At 42.0% G+C, this 20,968-nt stretch overlaps 1 protein-coding gene across 2 annotated transcripts in view; it reads right to left on the bottom strand.

Moving 5' to 3' along the window:
• Positions 1-224: 224 nt before the first annotated feature.
• Positions 225-20,968, bottom strand: part of LOC138852992 (alpha-tocopherol transfer protein-like) — a 73,339-nt gene continuing 52,595 nt past the window's right edge. For both annotated transcript variants that reach the window (XM_070086996.1, XM_070086995.1), the window contains 5 exons: positions 20,345-20,542; positions 7,959-8,180; positions 7,174-7,367; positions 2,868-2,984; positions 225-499 (listed from right to left, as the gene is read on the bottom strand). In XM_070086996.1, coding sequence (XP_069943097.1) covers positions 347-499; positions 2,868-2,984; positions 7,174-7,367; positions 7,959-8,180; positions 20,345-20,537 — 879 coding nt within the window. In that variant the 5' untranslated portion in view covers positions 20,538-20,542 and the 3' untranslated portion in view covers positions 225-346. The remainder of the gene's footprint in view (positions 500-2,867; positions 2,985-7,173; positions 7,368-7,958; positions 8,181-20,344; positions 20,543-20,968) is intronic.

The raw sequence follows: 20,968 nt of genomic DNA, 5'->3' as shown, positions 1-20,968 counted from the left end.
GGTGTGAGGGCCTGGTGTGAGAGTCTGGTGTGAGGGCCTGGTGTGAGAGTCTGGTGTGAGAGTCTGGTGTGAGGGCCTGGTGTGAGAGCCTGGTGTGAGAGTCTGGTGTGAGAGCCTGGTGTGAGAGTCTGGTGTGAGGGACTGGTGTGAGAGTCTGGTGTGAGGGACTGGTGTGAGAGTCTTTTGTGAGGGCCTGGTGTCACCATACATCCCGAAATGGTCATTATGATCTACTTAATTCATGAAGGTTGAAAAGTGAAAGAAAACGAGCCAAGTTATGTACTTTCCTTTAGTGCGGTGTGAATCATAATAATGGTTGTTTCACAAGTAGCAATGATGCTGATAATTATAGTGGTTTTGAAAGTTGATGGAGATTGGGATGGTGGTGATGGAAACAGTACTCACGGATCATCTCTGCCATAGGGATGGTACCACCGTATTCCTTGGGTAGGATCCTCACAGGGACAGACTTCCGTAACTTGGCCTCGTCACTGTGGATCTGTGTGACCAATAAGCAGTGTAAACATCCCATAATTCACATCACAAGACCATTAAAGACACATTTTTACATTGCAAACTCGACCTTAATTTGGTTTCTGTACATAGATGACAATGTTAGTGATTATCAGGATAATTTATTTAATTAAAGCTAATTTATTAAAATATTTCTATGATTTGTACTAACGATTTAAATACATTTGTTCTCTTTTATGAAGATGTGCTTCACACTTTAAGATTACAATCAGACTCTAAATTCTAGGTAAACACATATTTTTGTGAATAAAAGGTTACTACGCGATTTTATGTACACCCAGAGGTGTAAAGTCTCTATATAAGATGAGATTTTAAATTAATCCCTGCACGTAAACTGGTGGTGAGCAGTTTACACGCAACTGTTGTGTAGTTGAAAGATTTTGAACCCAGTTAAGTAACCAGTCAGCCAGGGTCACAGCCCACACTGAAATTTAAAATCTGCAAATAAACAAATGTATATAGTGAAATGCAAATACAGGCATTTAACACTTGATCTTCCATCCAAACATAAAACGTAATTGGACGCATCTTGAATGGTATGCAAAATCAATAAAGGTCTCACGTGGCCCAGGGGCCGTGGGCTGACCTCTGGTCTAATTCATAAATATAATCTAGGTGACCCTTGTAAAATTACAGTAGATCCTTGAACGATACTAAAATTCACCGAGACACTTTGTTTTAATCGGGAATTTAATCAAACTGTCTGAGCCGCATGTAGGACCTTTATAAAACAAGGAAATAACCCTCTCTATAATAAAGTCAACTACTGATACTGTGAACAAACTTACTAACTTTTACACTACAGTAGGAACTAGTCTTGTAAGCTATATTCCAGACTCACCTAGCATAAGTTGGTGACTGTGAGGTAGTTATCCTAACTCCCTCTACTTGACTTTTTCCACCTCCTGAGGCGTAGGTTCAAAAATAAAATTGCTTTTAAAGAATTCAGAGAGTAACACAACAGAAGTACCTATAATTATCTACAAAAAGATGCGCAAGCATTAGCTGCAGCTACTGTGTTGCAAGCTTCTTCAACAAGTCACTTTAGGAACAAACTTTTCCAGGTGTTCTGAGATGCACAACATCCGTGCAGAAAGCTAGTGATGCGAATAATAATAATAAAGACTAATTTCTAATCTACCAGTGTTATCAAATATGTGTGACAAAGTAATCCACTAACAGGTGTGCACATCCTTAACCAAACACTATATGCTTACTCATTGTCGGTTTGGATTCAGACCTTAAAAAGAAAAGAAAAGAGGCAATATTAAAAATGGTTAAAGCAGTTTATTCAACACGAGAGACAACGGATTTTTTTTACCGGTCTGCGAGAAACTCTTAGATACCGTTGACCAGGATGCTCTCCTACTCAAACTTACTCACTACGGACTCAGAGGACACATACATCCACACACCCACGCACACGTATTTTCAGTTATATCTCAGTAACTGTGAACATCAAGTAGTCAAAAATGACACCTCGTCTAGTATCCTAAAAATGAATTTAGGTGTCCTTAAAGGTAGCATTCAGGACTCTCTACTTTATCTTTTTACTGACCTAGAGGCCACTCAACCTCCGACACCTGTACTCTTTGCTGATGACACAACCTTCATAACATCCGACCCAGAGTGCTTGAGTGTAAGCACCACAATTAACGATGAACCAAAAAGGTCTACATCTGGATGAATTGGCACTGGTATGTTAGTTATATAAACTCAAACCATTTCTGATCACTTCAGTAGTCAATGATCACGCATCAAATTAACCTTGTACTACTACTCCAGTAGTTACTCCAGTAACTACTCCAGTAGCTACCCAGTACCTACTCCAGTACCTACTCCAGTAACTACCCCAGTAACTACTCCAGTAGCTACTGCAGTTGCTACTCCAGTACCTATTGCAAATTAAGGAGCCAACAAAAAAAATGGACCTCAAGTCTGAGTTAAAACATTTACTATCTCCATAAATACTATTGTTCATTTGTTTCTAACCTGTTATTAATAACAGCTGTTCTGTTATCTCTTGTATCAATTAAACTTCGACTGTGTTACAATAAACTGTCATTCAACCTTAATTAATTTGCTGATTACATTTTTCTATTATTTTTTTTAGTGAATAATTTTGCAAACTGCAACCTAATTAACATTCTTAACTCAGTTAATATCTTGTGTTAGAAACGTAAGCATAAAACCTTCAAAATTATGTTGTACAAAAGTGTTAAGTGGTATAAATTGAAATAAATTATTATTATATATTTACTATTATTATTATTATTATTATTATTATTATTATTATTATTATTATTATTATTATTAAGGAGGCAGCATCTTACCTGGAATCTATTTTTGATCTTGTCTGAGAGGAGTGTCTTAGCAAACTCGAAGATAGCGTGCAGGGCGGTGGGCAGGTTGACGATGTGGATCTCCTTGTGTCTCATGGGGATGGATTTCTGTAGGTGAGTAGCAGTGTGAATGAGTCCCTCATCACCGCTCAACTCTCCCCCCCTCACAATACACCTCTCACTCCCCCCCCCCTCACAAAACACCTCTCACCCCTCATAGAAGAACTGCAACTCAATAAGTCATTTACAATAAATTAGGTAGTAAGTTGGTAGACAGCAACCACCCAGGGAAGTACTACCGTCCTGCCAGATGACTGTGAAACAGAAACCTGTAACTGTTTTGCATGATGGTAGGATTGCTGGTTTCTTTTTCTGTCTCATAAACACGCTAGATAACAGGGATATCTTGCTACTCCTACTTACACTTTGGTCACACTTCACAGACACGCACATGCATATATATATACATACATCTAGGTTTTTCTCCTTTTTCTAAATAGCTCTTGTTCTTCTTTATTTCTTCTGTTGTCCATGGGGAAGTGGAAAAGAATCTTTCCTCCGTAAGCCATGTGTGTCGTATGAGGCGACTAAAATGCCGGGAGCAATGGGCTAGTAACCCCTTCTCCTGTAGACATTTACTAAAAAAGAGAAGAAGAAAAACTTTATAAAACTGGGATGCTTGAATGTGCTTGGATGTAGTGCAGATGACAAGAAACAGATGATTGCTGATGTTATGAATGAAAAGAAGTTGGATGTCCTGGCCCTAAGTGAAACAAAGCTGAAGGGGGTAGGGGAGTTTCGGTGGGGGGAAATAAATAGGATTAAATCTGGAGTATCTGAGAGAGTTAGAGCAAAGGAAGGGGTAGCAGTAATGTTGAAGGATCAGTTATGGAAGGAGAAAAGATAATATGAATGTGTAAATTCAAGAATTACGTGGATTAAAGTAAAGGTTGGATGCGAAAAGTGGGTCATAATAAGCGTGTATGCACCTGGAGAAGAGAGGAATGCAGAGGAGAGAGAGAGATTTTGGGAGATGTTAAGTGAATGTATAGGAGCCTTTGAACCAAGTGAGAGAGTAATTGTGGTAGGGGATCTGAATGCTAAAGTAGGAGAAACTTTTAGAGAGGGTGTGGTAGGTAAGTTTGGGGTGCCAGGTGTAAATGATAATGGGAGCCCTTTGATTGAACTTTGTATAGAAAAGGATTTAGTTATAGGTAATACATATTTTAAGAAAAAGAGGATAAATAAGTATACAAGATATGAAGTAGGGCGAAATGACAGTAGTTTGTTGGATTATGTATTGATAGATAAAAGACTGTTGAGTAGACTTCAGGATGTACATGTTTATAGAGGGGCCACAGATATATCAGATCACTTTCTAGTTGTAGCTACACTGAGAGTAAAAGGTAGATGGGATACAAGGAGAATAGAAGCATCAGGGAAGAGAGAGGTGAAGGTTTATAAACTAAAAGAGGAGGCAGTTAGAGTAAGATATAAACAGCTATTGGAGGATAGATGGGCTAATGAGAGCATAGGAAATGGGGTCGAAGAGGTATGGGGTAGGTTTAAAAATGTAGTGTTAGAGTGTTCAGCAGAAGTTTGTGGTTACAGGAAAGTGGGTGCGGGAGGGAAGAGGAGCGATTGGTGGAATGATGATGTAAAGAGAGTAGTAAGGGAGAAAAAGTTAGCATATGAGAAGTTTTTACAAAGTAGAAGTGATGCAAGGAGGGAAGAGTATATGGAGAAAAAGAGAGAGGTTAAGAGAGTGGTGAAGCAATGTAAAAAGAGAGCAAATGAGAGAGTGGGTGAGATGTTATCAACAAATTTTGTTGAAAATAAGAAAAAGTTTTGGAGTGAGATTAACAAGTTAAGGAAGCCTACAGAACAAATGGATTTGTCAGTTAAAAACAGGAGAGGAGAGTTATTAAATGGAGAGTTAGAGGTATTGGGAAGATGGAGGGAATATTTTGAGGAATTGTTAAATGTTGATGAAGATAGGGAAGCTGTGATTTCGTGTATAGGGCAAGGAGGAATAACATCTTGTAGGAGTGAGGAAGAGCCAGTTGTGAGTGTGGGGTAAGTTCGTGAGGCAGTAGGTAAAATGAAAGGGGGTAAGACAGCCGGGATTGATGGGATAAATATAGAAATGTTAAAAGCAGGTGGGGATATAGTTTTGGAGTGGTTGGTGCAATTATTTAATAAATGTATGGAAGAGGGTAAGGTACCTAGGGATTGGCAGAGAGCATGCATAGTTCCTTTGTATAAAGGCAAAGGGGACAAAAGAGAGTGCAAAAATTATAAGGGGATAAGTCTGTTGAGTATACCTGGTAAAGTGTATGGTAGAGTTATTATTGAAAGAATTAAGAGTAAGACGGAGAATAGTATAGCAGATGAACAAGGAGGCTTTAGGAAAGGTAGGGGGTGTGTGGACCAGGTGTTTACAGTGAAACATATAAGTGAACAGTATTTAGATAAGGCTAAAGAGGTCTTTGTGGCATTTATGGATTTGGAAAAGGCGTATGACAGGGTGGATAGGGGGGCAATGTGGGAGATGTTGCAGGTGTATGGTGTAGGAGGTAGGTTACTGAAAGCCGTGAAGAGTTTTTACGAGGATAGTGAGGCTCAAGTTAGAGTATGTAGGAAAGAGGGAAATTATTTCCCAGCAAAAGTAGGCCTTAGACAAGGATGTGTGATGTCACCGTGGTTGTTTAATATATTTATAGATGAGGTTGTAAGAGAAGTAAATGCGAGGGTCTTGGCAAGAGGCGTGGAGTTAAAAGATAATCACACATAAAGTGGGAGTTGTCACAGTTGCTCTTTGCTGATGACACTGTGCTCTTGGGAGATTCTGAAGAGAAGTTGCAGAGATTGGTGGATGAATTTGGTAGGGTGTGCAAAAGAAGAAAATTAAAAGTGAATACGGAAAAGTGTAAGGTTATGAGGATAACAAAAAGATTAGGTGATGAAAGATTGGATATCAGATTGGAGGGAGAGAGTATGGAGGAGGTGAATGTATTCAGATATTTGGGAGTGGACGTGTCAGCAGATGGGTCTATGAAAGATGAGGTGAATCATAGAATTGATGAGGGGAAAAGGGTGAGTGGTGCACTTAGGAGTCTGTGGAGACAAAGAACTTTGTCCTTGGAGGCAAAGAGGGGAATGTATGAGAGTATAGTTTTACCAACGCTCTTATATGGGTGTGAAGCATGGGTGATGAATGTTGCAGCGAGGAGAAGGCTGGAGGCAGTGGAGATGTCATGTCTGAGGGCAATGTGTGGTGTAAATATAATGCAGAGAATTCGTAGTTTGGAAGTTAGGAGGAGGTGCGGGATTACCAAAACTGTTGTCCAGAGGGCTGAGGAAGGGTTGTTGAGGTGGTTCGGACATGTAGAGAGAATGGAGCGAAACAGAGTGACTTCAAGAGTGTATCAGTCTGTAGTGGAAGGAAGGAGGGGTAGGGGTCGGCCTAGGATAGGTTGGAGGGAGGTGTTAAAGAAGGTTTTGTGTGCGAGGGGCTTGGACTTCCAGCAGGCATGCGTGAGCGTGTTTGATAGGAGTGAATGGAGACAAATGGTTTTTAATACTTGACGTGCTGTTGGAGTGTGAGCAAAGTAACATTTATGAAGGGGTTCAGGGAAACCGGCAGGCCGGACTTGAGTCCTGGAGATGGGAAGTACAGTGTCTGCACTCTGAAGGAGGGGTGTTAATGTTGCAGTTTAAAAACTGTAGTGTAAAGCACCCTTCTGGCAAGACAGTGATGGAGTGAATGATGGTGAAAGTTTTTCTTTTTCGGGCCATCCTGCCTTGGTGGGAATCGGCCAGTGTGATAATAAAAAAAATAATAATAATAGTGTCTATCTTACCAAGACACAGCCATGCCACGGACCACGTCTTCACAAGGTCTTCCACACTTTCATAAATACAACAACCTATAATTTTTCTTCACCTTCCAATATTATCGATTACTATAATAAATTATACAAACAAAAAATATTAGAATTTTTATCTAAAAAAGTATTTACATTCCATCACTGCATAATATTTTGGACTTTTAAATAAAATTTTAGTTAATTGTTGCAGCAGTGGCATTGTGCCTTTTATTTTCTAGCTACGATATTGTGACTTGTATTTTTCTAGCCACGGTATTGTGACTTTATTCTTCAACATTACAAATAATTACCCGAGTCTCCCCAAAGACATACAATAACACATACTACTTAGGATGTAAATTTCTTTCTGGTCTTTTATTGTCTACATTATGAACGTGTGAGGCAGCTAGCGCAGCATCAGCACTCACCTCGCAGCAGCTAAACACCTTGGCCACGTCTGAAGGCGACCACAGCGTCAGGATCGCCAGCCCCACGTCCTTCTCGTCGAAGATATACGTGAAGCCTCGAACTTGGTTCTCTTCGTCTTCTAAGAGAGACTCGCAGCCGACCTGCATGGAGCGTATCTGGTGGGAGGTGTTGAAGCGTGTGGGATCCATCTTACCTGTTGAGGGGACTTATGATAAGTCTTCGCTGGATCGATCGCTAGCACACTCAACTCACACACTGAGGTCTGGGGACCAACCTCCCTGTACGGCTGGAAAAACATTTGAACGTGTTTCCATAAGACACCTGCTGTCCCTGTTCACCTATCAGTAAAATGGGTACCTGGATGTTAGTCGACTGGTGTGGGTCGCAGCCTGGGACAAAACTGACCTGATCTGCCCGAAATGCTGAGCATAACAAGTGGCTTTCTATATAGTAGTATGTCATTGATGTCAGCTATGGCCTGTATACCGTGTACATGTACTTGTAGTAATAAGATATAATTATTATTATTATACTCATGGAGAAGTGCAAACACTCATAAGGGTCATATAGCATCTGTGATAATGGGAGATTATCAGGCTTGATGCAGCTCTACGTGGTCATCGACTAGATATAATAAAACTATCTTACAGTATACTCTCGTTGTCTCTCATTATTTATTACCTTGCTCATTCTTGGTTACGGAGGCTCGATCCTCCGTCCACAACACTCTACTTGACTTAACCTACCGAGAGTTTCAGGACGAGAGTTCGTTCAGTTTTCTCACCGGCGACATTGAGAAAGACTCTTCGACCGGAGTCGTCTCTCTCCGGCAGGGCGAAGAAATAGCCGGTGTCTATGAGGGCGTCGATGTGTGGGTCTCGCACATCGAGGCCGGTGAACCACTGGGGATGGTCTCGCCTCATCATCAGGTACTTCACCAGCAGCTCCTGCGACTGCTGCAAACGGAACTTCTTCATCCTCAAGAAGCGTAACAGGAAGTTTCCGTCTGGTGGAGGAGCGGGAGATAAATGTTAGTGCAATCTTTGAACATAGTGGTCAATCAGCCGGGGAGATTCATCGTTGTGCTGGGGAGAATACACATCAATACTGCGCTGGGGAGAATAAATTTCAACACTGCTGGGGAGAATAAATCTCAACATTGCTGGGGAGAATAAATCTCAATACTGCTGGGGAGAATAAATCTCAACACTGTGATGAAGAGATAAAATCTCATCACTGTGCTGGAGATTAAATCTCAACACTGCTGGGGAGAATAAATCTCAACAGTGTGCTGGTGAGGATAAATCTCAACACTGTGCTGGAGAGGATAACTCTTAACACTGTGCCGGAGAGATTAAATCTCAACACTGTGCTGGGGAGAATAAATCACAGCAGAGGTTCAGCAGGGGACGTGGATAATGTTAAGTGTGTTAGAAACAAGTTTGTGTAGGGAGTGAGAGGGACTGAACCAGTTACCTCTCTAACTTGGGACGCACCTGTTCATCTAACAGTGTTACTACTCGTCTACAAGTGTTATCACTCGTCTACAATTGTTACCAGTCGTCGACACGTGTTACCAATCGTCGAGAAGTAGTTAAAAATCTTCCCACTCAGGTGCGCTTCTAAGTACTTACCAGCTTCAGGATCCCAGAGCATAGACAGTATATCAGCACTCTCTTGTATTCGCTGAAGAGGATCTCAGACGAAGGAAAAGAAATGCACTTCCCATCCTGTTTTTGTCTCCACTTGAGTTATTTTCTTCCTCCTTGCTAGTCTTCATTACACTTTGATTATATATATAGGTAGTAGGTTGGTAGACAGCAACCACCCAGGGAAGTACTACCGTCCTGCCAGATGACTGTGAAACAGAAACCTGTAACTGTTTTGCATGATGGTAGGATTGCTGGTTTCTTTTTCTGTCTCATAAACACGCTAGATAACAGGGATATCTTGCTACTCCAACTTACACTTTGGTCACACTTCACAGACATGCACATGCATATATATATACATACATCTAGGTTTTTCTCCTTTTTCTACATAGCTCTTGTTCTTCTTTATTTCTTCTACTGTCCATGGGGAAGTGGAAAAGAATCTTTCCTCCGTAAGCCATGCGTGTCGTATGAGGCGACTAAAATGCCGGGAGCAATGGGCTAGTAACCCCTTCTCCTGTAGACGTTTACTAAAAAAGAGAAGAAGAAAAACTTTATAAAACTGGGATGCTTGAATGTGCGTGGATGTAGTGCAGATGACAAGAAACAGATGATTGCTGATGTTATGAATGAAAAGAAGTTGGATGTCCTGGCCCTAAGCGAAACAAAGCTGAAGGGGGTAGGGGAGTTTCGGTGGGGGGAAATAAATGGGATTAAATCTGGAGTATCTGAGAGAGTTAGAGCAAAGGAAGGGGTAGCAGTAATGTTGAATGATCAGTTATGGAAGGAGAAAAGAGAATATGAATGTGTAAATTCAAGAATTATGTGGATTAAAGTAAAGGTTGGATGCGAGAAGTGGGTCATAATAAGCGTGTATGCACCTGGAGAAGAGAGGAATGCAGAGGAGAGAGAGAGATTTTGGGAGATGTTAAGTGAATGTATAGGAGCTTTTGAACCAAGTGAGAGAGTAATTGTGGTATGGGACCTGAATGCTGAAGTAGGAGAAACTTTTAGAGAGGGTGTGGTAGGTAAGTTTGGGGTGCCAGGTGTAAATGATAATGGGAGCCCTTTGATGGAACTTTGTATAGAAAGGGGTTTAGTTATAGGTAATACATATTTTAAGAAAAAGAGGATAAATAAGTATACAAGATATGATGTAGGGCGAAATGACAGTAGTTTGTTGGATTATGTATTGGTAGATAAAAGACTGTTGAGTAGACTTCAGGATGTACATGTTTATAGAGGGGCCACAGATATATCAGATCACTTTCTAGTTGTAGCTACACTGAGAGTAAAAGGTAAATGGGATACAAGGAGAATAGAAGCATCAGGGAAGAGAGAGGTGAAGGTTTATAAACTAAAAGAGGAGGCAGTTAAGGTAAGATATAAACAGCTATTGGAGGATAGATGGGCTAATGAGAGCATAGGCAATGGGGTCGAAGAGGTATGGGGTAGGTTTAAAAATGTAGTGTTAGAGTGTTCAGCAGAAGTTTGTGGTTACAGGAAAGTGGGTGCGGGAGGGAAGAGGAGCGATTGGTGGAATGATGATGTAAAGAGAGTAGTAAGGGGGAAAAAGTTAACATATGAGAAGTTTTTACAAAGTAGAAGTGATGCAAGGAGGGAAGAGTATATGGAGAAAAAGAGAGAGGTTAAGAGAGTGGTGAAGCAATGTAAAAAGAGAGCAAATGAGAGAGTGGGTGAGATGTTTTGGAGTGAGATTAACAAGTTAAGGAAGCCTAGAGAACAAATGGATTTGTCAGTTAAAAATAGGAGAGGAGAGTTATTAAATGGAGAGTTAGAGGTATTGGGAAGATGGAGGGAATATTTTGAGGAATTGTTAAATGTTGATGAAGATAGGGAAGCTGTGATTTCGTGTATAGGGCAAGGAGTAATAACATCTTGTAGGAGTGAGGAAGAGCCAGTTGTGAGTGTGGGGTAAGTTCGTGAGGCAGTAGGTAAAATGAAAGGGGGTAAGGCAGCTGGGATTGATGGGATAAAGATAGAAATGTTAAAAGCAGGTGGGGATATAGTTTTGGAGTGGTTGGTGCAATTATTTAATAAATGTATGGAAGAGGGTAAGGTACCTAGGGATTGGCAGAGAGCATGCATAGTTCCTTTGTAAAAAGGCAAAGGGGACAAAAGAGAGTGCAAAAATTATAGGGGGATAAGTCTGTTGAGTATACCTGGTAAAGTGTATGGTAGAGTTATTATTGAAAGAATTAAAAGTAAGACTGAGAATAGGATAGCAGATGAACAAGGAGGCTTTAGGAAAGGTAGGGGGTGTGTGGACCAGGTGTTCACAGTGAAACATATAAGTGAACAGTATTTAGATAAGGCTAAAGAGGTCTTTGTGGCATTTATGGATTTGGAAAAGGCGTATGACAGGGTGGATAGGGGGGCAATGTGGCAGATGTTGCAGGTGTATGGTGTAGGAGGTAGGTTACTGAAAGCAGTGAAGAGTTTTTACGAGGATAGTGAAGCTCAAGTTAGAGTACATAGGAAAGAGGGAAATTATTTCCCAGTAAAAGTAGGCCTTAGACAAGGATGTGTGATGTCACCGTGGTTGTTTAATATATTTATAGATGGGGTTGTAAGAGAAGTAAATGCGAGGGTCTTGACAAGAGGCGTGGAGTTAAAAGATCAAGAATCACACATAAAGTGGGAGTTGTCACAGTTGCTCTTTGCTGATGACACTGTGCTCTTGGGAGATTCTGAAGAGAAGTTGCAGCGATTGGTGGATGAATTTGGTAGGGTGTGCAAAAGAAGAAAATTAAAAGTAAATACAGGAAAGAGTAAGGTTATGAGGATAACAAAAATATTAGGTGATGAAAGATTGGATATCAGATTGGAGGGAGAGAGTATGGAGGAAGTGAATGTATTCAGATATTTGGGAGTGGACGTGTCAGCGGATGGGTCTATGAATGATGAGGTGAATCATAGAATTGATGAGGGGAAAAGGGTGAGTGGTGCACTTAGGAGTCTGTGGAGACAAAGAACTTTGTCCTTGGAGGCAAAGAGGGGAATGTATGAGAGTATAGTTTTACCAACACTCTTATATGGGTGTGAATCATGGGTGATGAATGTTGCAGCGAGGAGAAGGCTGGAGGCAGTGGAGATGTCATGTCTGAGGGTAATGTGTGGTGTGAATATAATGCAGAGAATTCGTAGTTTGGAAGTTAGGAGGAGGTGCGGGATTACCAAAACTGTTGTCCAGAGGGCTGAGGAAGGGTTGTTGAGGTGGTTCGGACATGTAGAGAGAATGGAGCGAAACAGAATGACTTCAAGAGTGTATCAGTCTGTAGTGGAAGGAAGGCGGGGTAGGGGTCGGCCTAGGAAAGGTTGGAGGGAGGGGGTAAAGGAGGTTTTGTGTGCGAGGGGCTTGGACTTCCAGCAGGCGTGCGTGAGCGTGTTTGATAGGAGTGAATGGAGACGAATGGTTTTTAATACTTGACGTGCTGTTGGAGTGTGAGCAAAGTAACATTTATGAAGGGGTTCAGGGAAACCGGCAGGCCGGACTTGAGTCCTGGAGATGGGAAGTACAGTGCCTGCACTCTGAAGGAGGGGTGTTAATGTTGCAGTTTAAAAACTGTAGTGTAAAGCACCCTTCTGGCAAGACAGTGATGGAGTGAATGATGGTGAAAGTTTTTCTTTTTCGGGCCACCCTGCCTTGGTGGGAATCGGCCAGTGTGATAATAAATATATATATATATATATATATATATATATATATATATATATATATATATATATATATATATATACATATATATATATATATATATATATATATATATATATATATATATATATATATATATATATATATATATATATATATACATACATACATACATACATATATATTATATATATATATATATATATATATATATATATATATATATATATATATATATATATATATATGAATATATGTATATGTATATATATATATGTATATATATATATATGTATATATGTATAGGTATATATATATATATATGTCTATATATATATATATATATATATATATATATATATATATATATATATATATATATATATATATATATATTTCAACAAGTCGGCCGTCTCCCACCTAGGCAGGGTGACCCAAAAAAGAAAGAAAATCCCCAAAAAGAAAATACTTTCATCATCATTCAACACTTTCACCACACTATATATATATATATCTATATATATATATATCTATATATCTATAGATATATATATATATATATGTATATATATATATATATATATATATATATATATATATATATATATATATATATGTATATATATATATATTTTAGACGTTTCTGCCATCTTGTGCATTAACTAGCTCCTTATTACATGTAATTTTGCCCACTTGCTGGCTTTATTTGCCTTAACCTTCTTCCCATTAGCCGACAGCTCACATACCTTGGGAGAAAATAACTTCCTTGGTGTCTCGAGTGTGAGTTTGTTTGTGCTGACGTCACTGGAGGCAACTTTCACATTAGCAGGATATAAACCACTAGCGCTGCCTTCCCCCGTGCACTGTCTCACACAGCTCTGCTCAAAGCTCGTAGCAAAGTTATGTGAGAATGTAGTTTGAGAACTTTGAAACTCGTAATATAGCGAGCCTAGGATAATTTATCCAGGGAGTTAGGTCATTGTACTACAGGTTTAGCGAGCCAAGGATAGTTTTCCCAGGGAGTTAGGTCACTGTACTACAGGTTTAGTGAGCCTAGGATAGTTTACCCAGGGAGTTAGGTCACTGTACTACAGGTTTAGTGAGCCTAGGATAGTTTACCCAGGGAGTTAGGTCACTGTACTACAGGTTTAGTGAGCCTAGGATAGTTTACCCAGGGAGTTAGGTCACTGTACTACAGGTTCAGTGAGCCAAGGATAGTTTACCCGAGGAGTTGGATCTCGTAAGTCTGGAATCGCTCGACGTCAAATATTTGCTCCGTCAGAATTGTCCATCAGGGAACTGGTGGGATTTGTTTGCAATCGTGTTATTACGATTTGACGATTCAGAATTGTCACAGAGTTGTGTTTGCGGACCAGCGTAATAGAACTAGTTTTATCGACAGCTTGAAGGTCAGGTATGGAGCTTACCATACCTGACCCTCAGGCTGTGAACTAAACTGCCTCCACCACTTACTCATCCACCTCAAGTCTGCTTTTCAGCCGCTCTAAGACTAAAATGGTATTTCCTAACACTCCTAAGAATCTACTGGGTCTTTACCTTCCTACTGTGTCCCCTTGTCCGCAGATCTCCAGTCTATCCCTATCTGTCCTATAAATTAATCTTACAGCTTCTTTTGTTCTCTTCGCCAAGATTGCGAAGGTTCACGTCTTTAAAACTCTTCTCATAAACCATTTCTGGCAGTTTGTAACTCTTCGAGCCCTGCCTGTGTTAGACCAGGTGAGGCTCCACACTGTGGCAACGTACTTGATGAATGACCTAACATGTCGAGTATAAAATTCTGAAGAATTCTTTGCCCATGTCCCTGAAGTTTGTTTTGTGGAGTGTTGGACTTGCCTTTTTGAACCACACCAGCCGCCTCCCACCAAGGCTGGGTGACCTGATGAAGTAAACACACTCACTATCTCTCAAAAGCTGTCTAGTCAGAAGTCCGCAGACTTCACACTTCAAATGACTCTCCGAACTCCCGTATTCTTGCCCCTCTTTCAGAGTGCAGTCACTCTAATTTCCACCTCCGAGACTCGAGTCCGACTAATTGGTTTCCCTGAATGCCTGAAATTTAAGGTGAAACTGTATGTTGTGTTGGGTGCCTCCTCACCCTCAACCCACGTGACCTGGAGCTGCTGGAGTGACGGACTCCAGCAGCTACTTGTTGAACCACATTTGAAGACTGTCCAGGTCTTCCTGAAACCTACTTTTCTCCCCTCTTTTTTATACTTTAAATTAGATTTACCTAGTAAGTAAAGAGAGACACTTAAGGCTCTCCCATTCCCGTGTCTCATTCCTTGTTGCTACTTGCTTTCTTTTGAATATCATTATCCCTGGAGCTCTCTAAATTTTCTTCCTGATTCTTCTTCTGATTTCTAGATTAGTCTCGTGTGTGGTATCGTGTTAAATGATTTCTTGCAGTCTAGGAAGATACAGTTTACCTATCCATGTCTCTTGTGTTATCACTGCATCATTCAAGCAAATGTGTGAGACAGGATTTCCCATTTCTAAGTGCTCTGTGTGTGCATGTTTGTGTAACACTCTTACCAGCAGTTTGTATGTACACCTGTCAACCACGTGTGTGTGTGTACGTGTGTGTGTGTGTGTGTGTGTGTGTGTGTGTGTGTGTGTGTGTGTGTGTGTGTGTGTGTGTGTGTGTGTGTGTGTGTGTGTGTGTGTGTGTGTATACTCACCTATTTGTACTCACCTATTTGTGGTTGCAGGGGTCGAGTCTTAGCTCCTGGCCCCGCCTCTTCACCGGTTGCTACTGGGCCCTCTCTCTCCCCGCTCCATGAGCTTTATCAAACCTCGTCTTAAAACTGTGTATGGTTCCTGCCTCCACTACGTCATTTTCTAGGCTATTCCACTGCCTTACAACTCTATGACTGAAGAAATACTTCCTACTATCTCTCTGACTCATTTGTGTCTTCAACTTCCAATTGTGGCCTCTTGTTTCTGTGTCCCCTCCCTGGAACATCCTGTCTTTGTCCACCTTGTCTATTCCACGCAGTATTTTATATGTCGTTATCATGTCTCCCCTGACCCTCCTGTCCTCCAGTGTGGTCAGGCCGATTTCCCTTAATCTTTCTTCATAGGACATTCCCCTTAGCTCTGGAACTAACCTTGTCGCAAACCTTTGTACTTTCTCTAGTTTCTTGACGTGCTTTATCAAGTGCGGGTTCCAAACAGGTGCTGCATACTCCAGTATGGGCCTGACATACACGGTGTACAGTGTCTTGAATGATTCCTTACTAAGGTATCGGAGTGCTGTTCTCAGGTTTGCCAGGCGCCCATATGCTGCAGCAGTTATCTGATTGATGTGTGCTTCCGGAGACATGCTCGGTGTTATACTCACCCCAAGATCTTTCTCCTTGAGTGAGGTTTGCAGTCTTTGGCCACCTAGCCTATACTCTGTCTGTGGTCTTCTGTGCCCTTCCCCTATCTTCATGACTTTGCATTTGGCAGGATTAAATTCGAGAAGCCATTTGCTGGACCAGGTGTCCAGTCTGTCCAGGTCTCTTTGAAGTCCTGCCTGGTCCTCATCAGATTTAATTCTCCTCATTAACTTCACATCATCTGCAAACAGGGACACTTCTGAGTCTAACCCTTCCGTCATGTCGTTCACATATACCAAAAATAGCACTGGTCCTAGGACCGACCCCTGTGGGACAGCGCTCGTCACAGGTGCCCACTGTGATACATCATTACGTACCATGACTCGTTGTTGCCTCCCTGTCAGGTATTCTCTGATCCATTGCAGTGCCCTTCCTGTTATATGCGCCTGATGTTCTAGCTTCTGCACTAATCTCTTGTGAGGAATTGTGTCAAAGGTCTTGCAGTCCAAGAAGATGCAATCAACCCACCCCTCTCTCTCGTGTCTTACTTCTGTTATTTTATCATAAAACTCCAGAAGGTTTGTGACACAGGATTTGCCTTCCGTGAATCCGTGCTGGTTGGCATTTATACTCCTGTTCCGTTCCAGGTGCTCCCCCACTCTCCTCCTGATAATCTTCTCCATAATTTTGCATACTATACACGTCAATGACACAGGTCTATAGTTTAGTGCCTATTTTCTGTCTCCTTTTTTAAAAATGGGAACTACATTTGACGTCTTCCATACCTCAGGTAGTTGCCCAGTTTCCAGGGATGTGTTGAAGATTGTGGTAAGTGGCACGCACAACATATCTGCTCCCTCTCTAAGGACCCATGGGGAGATGTTGTCCGGTCCCATTGCCTTTGAGGTATCGATGTCCCTTAGCAGTTTCTTCACCTCCTCCTCATCTGTATGTATGTCGTCCAACACTTGTTGGTGTATTCCTTGCTGGTGTCCCCATCTGGTCTGTCCCCCCAGAGTCCTTCCTGTCTCTACTGTAAATACTTCCTTAAATCTCGTGTTGAGCTCCTCACATACCTCTTGATCGTTTCTTGTGAGTTCTCCACCTTCTTTCCTCAGCCTTATCACCTGGTCCTTGACTGTTGTCTTCCTCCTAATGTGGCTATACAGCAGTTTCGGGTCAGATTTGACTTTCGATGCTATGTCGTTTTCATACTGTCGCTGGGCCTCCCTCCTTATCTGTGCATACTCGTTTCTGGCTCTTCTACTAATCTCCTTGTTTTCCTGGGTCCTATGCCTCCTGTACCTTTTCCATTCTCTGTTGCACTTAGTTTTTGCCTCCCTACACCTTCGGGTAAACCAAGGACTCGTTTTGGTCTTCCTATTATTTCTGTTTCCCTTGGGAACAAAACTTTCCTCTGCCTCCTTGCACTTTGTTGCCACATATTCCATCATCTCGTTTACTGATTTTCCTACCATTTCTCTGTCCCACTGAACCTCCTGCAGGAAGTTTCTCATACCTGTGTAGTCCCCCTTTTATAGTTTGGCCTGTCCCCTTCAGTTCCTGTTACCTTCTCCACTTGTAACTCTACTATATAGTCAAAACTCAGAACCACGTGATCGCTAGCTCCAAGGGGCCTCTCGTAAGTGATGTCCTCAATGTCTGAACTGCTCAGGGTGAACACAAGATCCAGTCTTGTGTGTGTGTGTGTGTGTGTGTGTGTGTGTGTGTGTGTGTGTGTGTGTGTGTGTGTGTGTGTGTGTGTGTGTGTGTGTGTGTGTGTGTGTGTGTGTGTATGTGTGTGTGTGTGTATGTGTGTGTGTGTGTGTCTGTGTGTGTGTGTGTGTGTGTGTGTGTGTGTGTGTGTGTGTGTGTGTGTGTGTGTGTGTGTGTGTGTGTGTGTGTGTGTGTGTGTGTGTGTGTGTGTGTGTGTGTGTGTGTGTGTGTGTGTGTGTGTGTGTGTGTGTGTGTGTGTGTGTGTGTGTGTGTGTGCGTGTGTGTGTGTATGTGTGTTTTACTATGGTGCACCTGTTTCTGGTACTGCAATACCTGTGTTTTATACTGCAACACCTGTGTTTTATACTGCAACACCTGTGTTTTATACTGCAACACCAGTGTCTCATTTAGTAACGCCTGTGACTCATGGTGCAACACTTGTCTCTCGGAAGAATTATGTCATAATAGCACACTCTTATGTGTTATTCTTACTGTAACACTTGAGGGAAGCAGTGATGATTGTCTCTCTTGCTATGTGAAGAAAATGTACCACAGACACACACACACATAGTAGAGTTACAAGTGGAGAGGGAAGCAGGAAGGGCAGGACGAATGAAGCCAAACTACAAGAGAGGGGACAGAGAACCGTCAGGGAAGTCATTAAACTGGATGATGGAATATGTGACAACAATATGCAAGGAAGCTGAGGAGATGTTTGTACCTAGGGGTAAGAGAAATAACGAGAAAGCCAGGATGAGCCCTTGGTTCACCCAAAGGTGTAGAGAGGCAAAAACCAAGTGTGCTAGAGAATGGAAAAAAGTATAGAAGGCAAAGGACCCAGGAGAATAAGGAAAGCAGTCGTAGAGCCAGAAATGAATATGCACAGGTAAGAAGGGAGTCCCAACGACATAGTAGTGAAAGCCGAATCTGACCCAAAGCTGTTATACAGCCACATCAGGAGGAAAACAAGGACCAGGTAATCAGGCTGAGGAAGGAAGGAGGGGAGATCACAAGAAATGGCCGCGAAGTATGTGAGAAGCTCAACATGAGATTCAAAGAAGTCCTCACTGAGTAGACAGAAGGGACTCCAGAAAAACGGAGAGGTGGGGTACACCATCAAGTGTTGTACACAATACATACAACCGAGGAAGAAGTGAAGAGGCTGCTGAGCGAGCTAGGTACCTCAAAGGCGATGGGGCCGGTCATCTCTCCATGGGTCCTGAGAGAAGGAGCAGAGGTGCTGTGTGTACCACTAACAACAGTCTTCAACACATCTATCGAAACAGGGCGACTACTTGAAGTATGTAAGACAGCAAAGGTAGTCCCAATTTCTAAAAAAAGGAGACAGACACGAAGCATTAAACTGTAGACCAGTGTCACTGACATGTATAGTATGCAAAGTCAAGGAGAAGATTATCAGGAGTGGTGGAACACCTAAAAATGAATGAGCTTAACAACTCCAGTAGGTTTGTGTCACAAACCTACTGGAATTCTATGACAGGGTGGCAGTAGTAATACAAGAGAGAGGGGTCGGTAGACTGCTTTTTCTTGGACTGTAAGAAGGCGTTTAACACAAGAGATCAGTGTAAAAGCTAGAGGACCAGGCATTAACAACAGGGAAGGCACTGCAATGGATCAGGGAATACCTGTTGGGAAGACTACAGCGAGTTATGGTGCGTGACGAGGTATCAGAGTGGGTGCCTGTGACGAGCGGGGTTCCACAGGGGTCAGTCCTAGGACCGGTACTGTTTCTGATATATGTGAACGACATGACTGAAGGAATAGATTCAGAAGTGTCCCTGTTTCCAGATAATGTGAAGTTGATGAGAAAAATTCATTCGGACGAGGACCAGGAAGAACTACAAAGAGATTTGGACAGGCTGCAGGCCTGGTCCAGAAACTGGCTTCTGGAGCTCAACCCAACCAAGTGCAAAAATCATGAAGATTGGGGAAGGGCAAAGAAGACCGCAGACGGAGTACAGTCAAGGGGGCCAGATACTACAAACCTCACTCAAGGAAAATGATCTTGGGGTGAGTATAACACCGGGCACATCTCCTGAGGCGCACATCAACAAAATAAATGCTGCAGCATATGGGCGCCTAGCAAACCTAAGAACAGCATTTCGACATCTCAATAAGGAATCGTTCAGAACACTGTACACCGTGTACGTTAGGCCTATATTGGAGTATGCAGCACCAGTTTGGAACCCACACCTAGCCAAGCATGTAAAGAAAGAGAAAGTGCAAAGGTCTACAACAAAATTGGTCCCTGAGCTAAGTTGAATGTCCTATGAAGAGAGGTTAAGGGAAATCGGCATGACGACACTGAAGGACAGGAGAGTTAGGGGGATATGATAACGACATACAAAATACTGAGAGGAACTGACAAAGTGAATAGAGACAGGATGTTCCAGAGATGGGACACAGCAAGGGTGTCACAGTTGGAAGTTGAAGACTCAGATGAATTACAGAAATGTTATTAAGTATTTCTTCAGTCACAGAGTTGTCAGGAAGGGGAATAGTCTGGGAAGTGATGTAGTGGAGGCAGAATATATACATAGCTTTAAGAAGAGGTATGATAAAGCTCATGGAGCAGGAAGAGTGACCTAGTAGCGGCCAGTGAAGAGGCGGAGCCAGGAGCTGTGACTCGGCCCCTGCAGCCGCAGCTAGGTGAGTAGAACTAGGTGAGTACACTCACACAGGAGCTATGACTCGACCCCTGCAATCACACACACACACACACACACACACACACACACACACACACACACACAGTACTAACCTAGCCTGCACTTGGTAATAGCAGGGTTCCTGGTGACAAAGTTCCTCATATGCTGGAGGGCGACTGAGCGAGTGGCGTCATCCTCAGCCAGGTCTCTGGAAGCGATCTTCCTCACCTCCGTGGGAAGAGTACACACGTACTCGTCCTCCCCCAGCACCTCGCCCACCTCCCCAGTCCCGTATGGGCTGCCCATGCCGCCTACGGGAAATAAAACATAAATTAAAAAAAATTAGTGGGGACTTTTGTTGTCCCACAAAAATTTTTTTTTGAAAATACTGCACATTTGACCTTATACCTCATGCAACAATTAAAATTAACTCTTAAAATAGTATAATACTATTATCATATAAATAACATAGTATAATACAATATACAAAACAACCACTGTGGAAAAATAGTGAACTTCCAAGCGCTTTCGCGACTCCTTGAAAATGTGAGAAATTGCAAAAGCGCTTGAAAATTCACTGATTTTCACAGTGGTTGTTCTGCATATTGTGATGTCACCTGTTTATTGTGATCTTAGTGCATGATATAAACCATACAAAATAATATAATAATATAGAAAATGGTTATAAGTCACAGACCGGGCCGTGGGGGGGTTGACCCCCGAAATCCTCTCCTGGT

This window comes from Cherax quadricarinatus, chromosome 20 (assembly GCF_038502225.1).
Source record: "Cherax quadricarinatus isolate ZL_2023a chromosome 20, ASM3850222v1, whole genome shotgun sequence".
Classification (NCBI taxonomy): domain Eukaryota; kingdom Metazoa; phylum Arthropoda; class Malacostraca; order Decapoda; family Parastacidae; genus Cherax; species Cherax quadricarinatus.
This window is presented reverse-complemented; position numbering and strand designations above follow the sequence as displayed.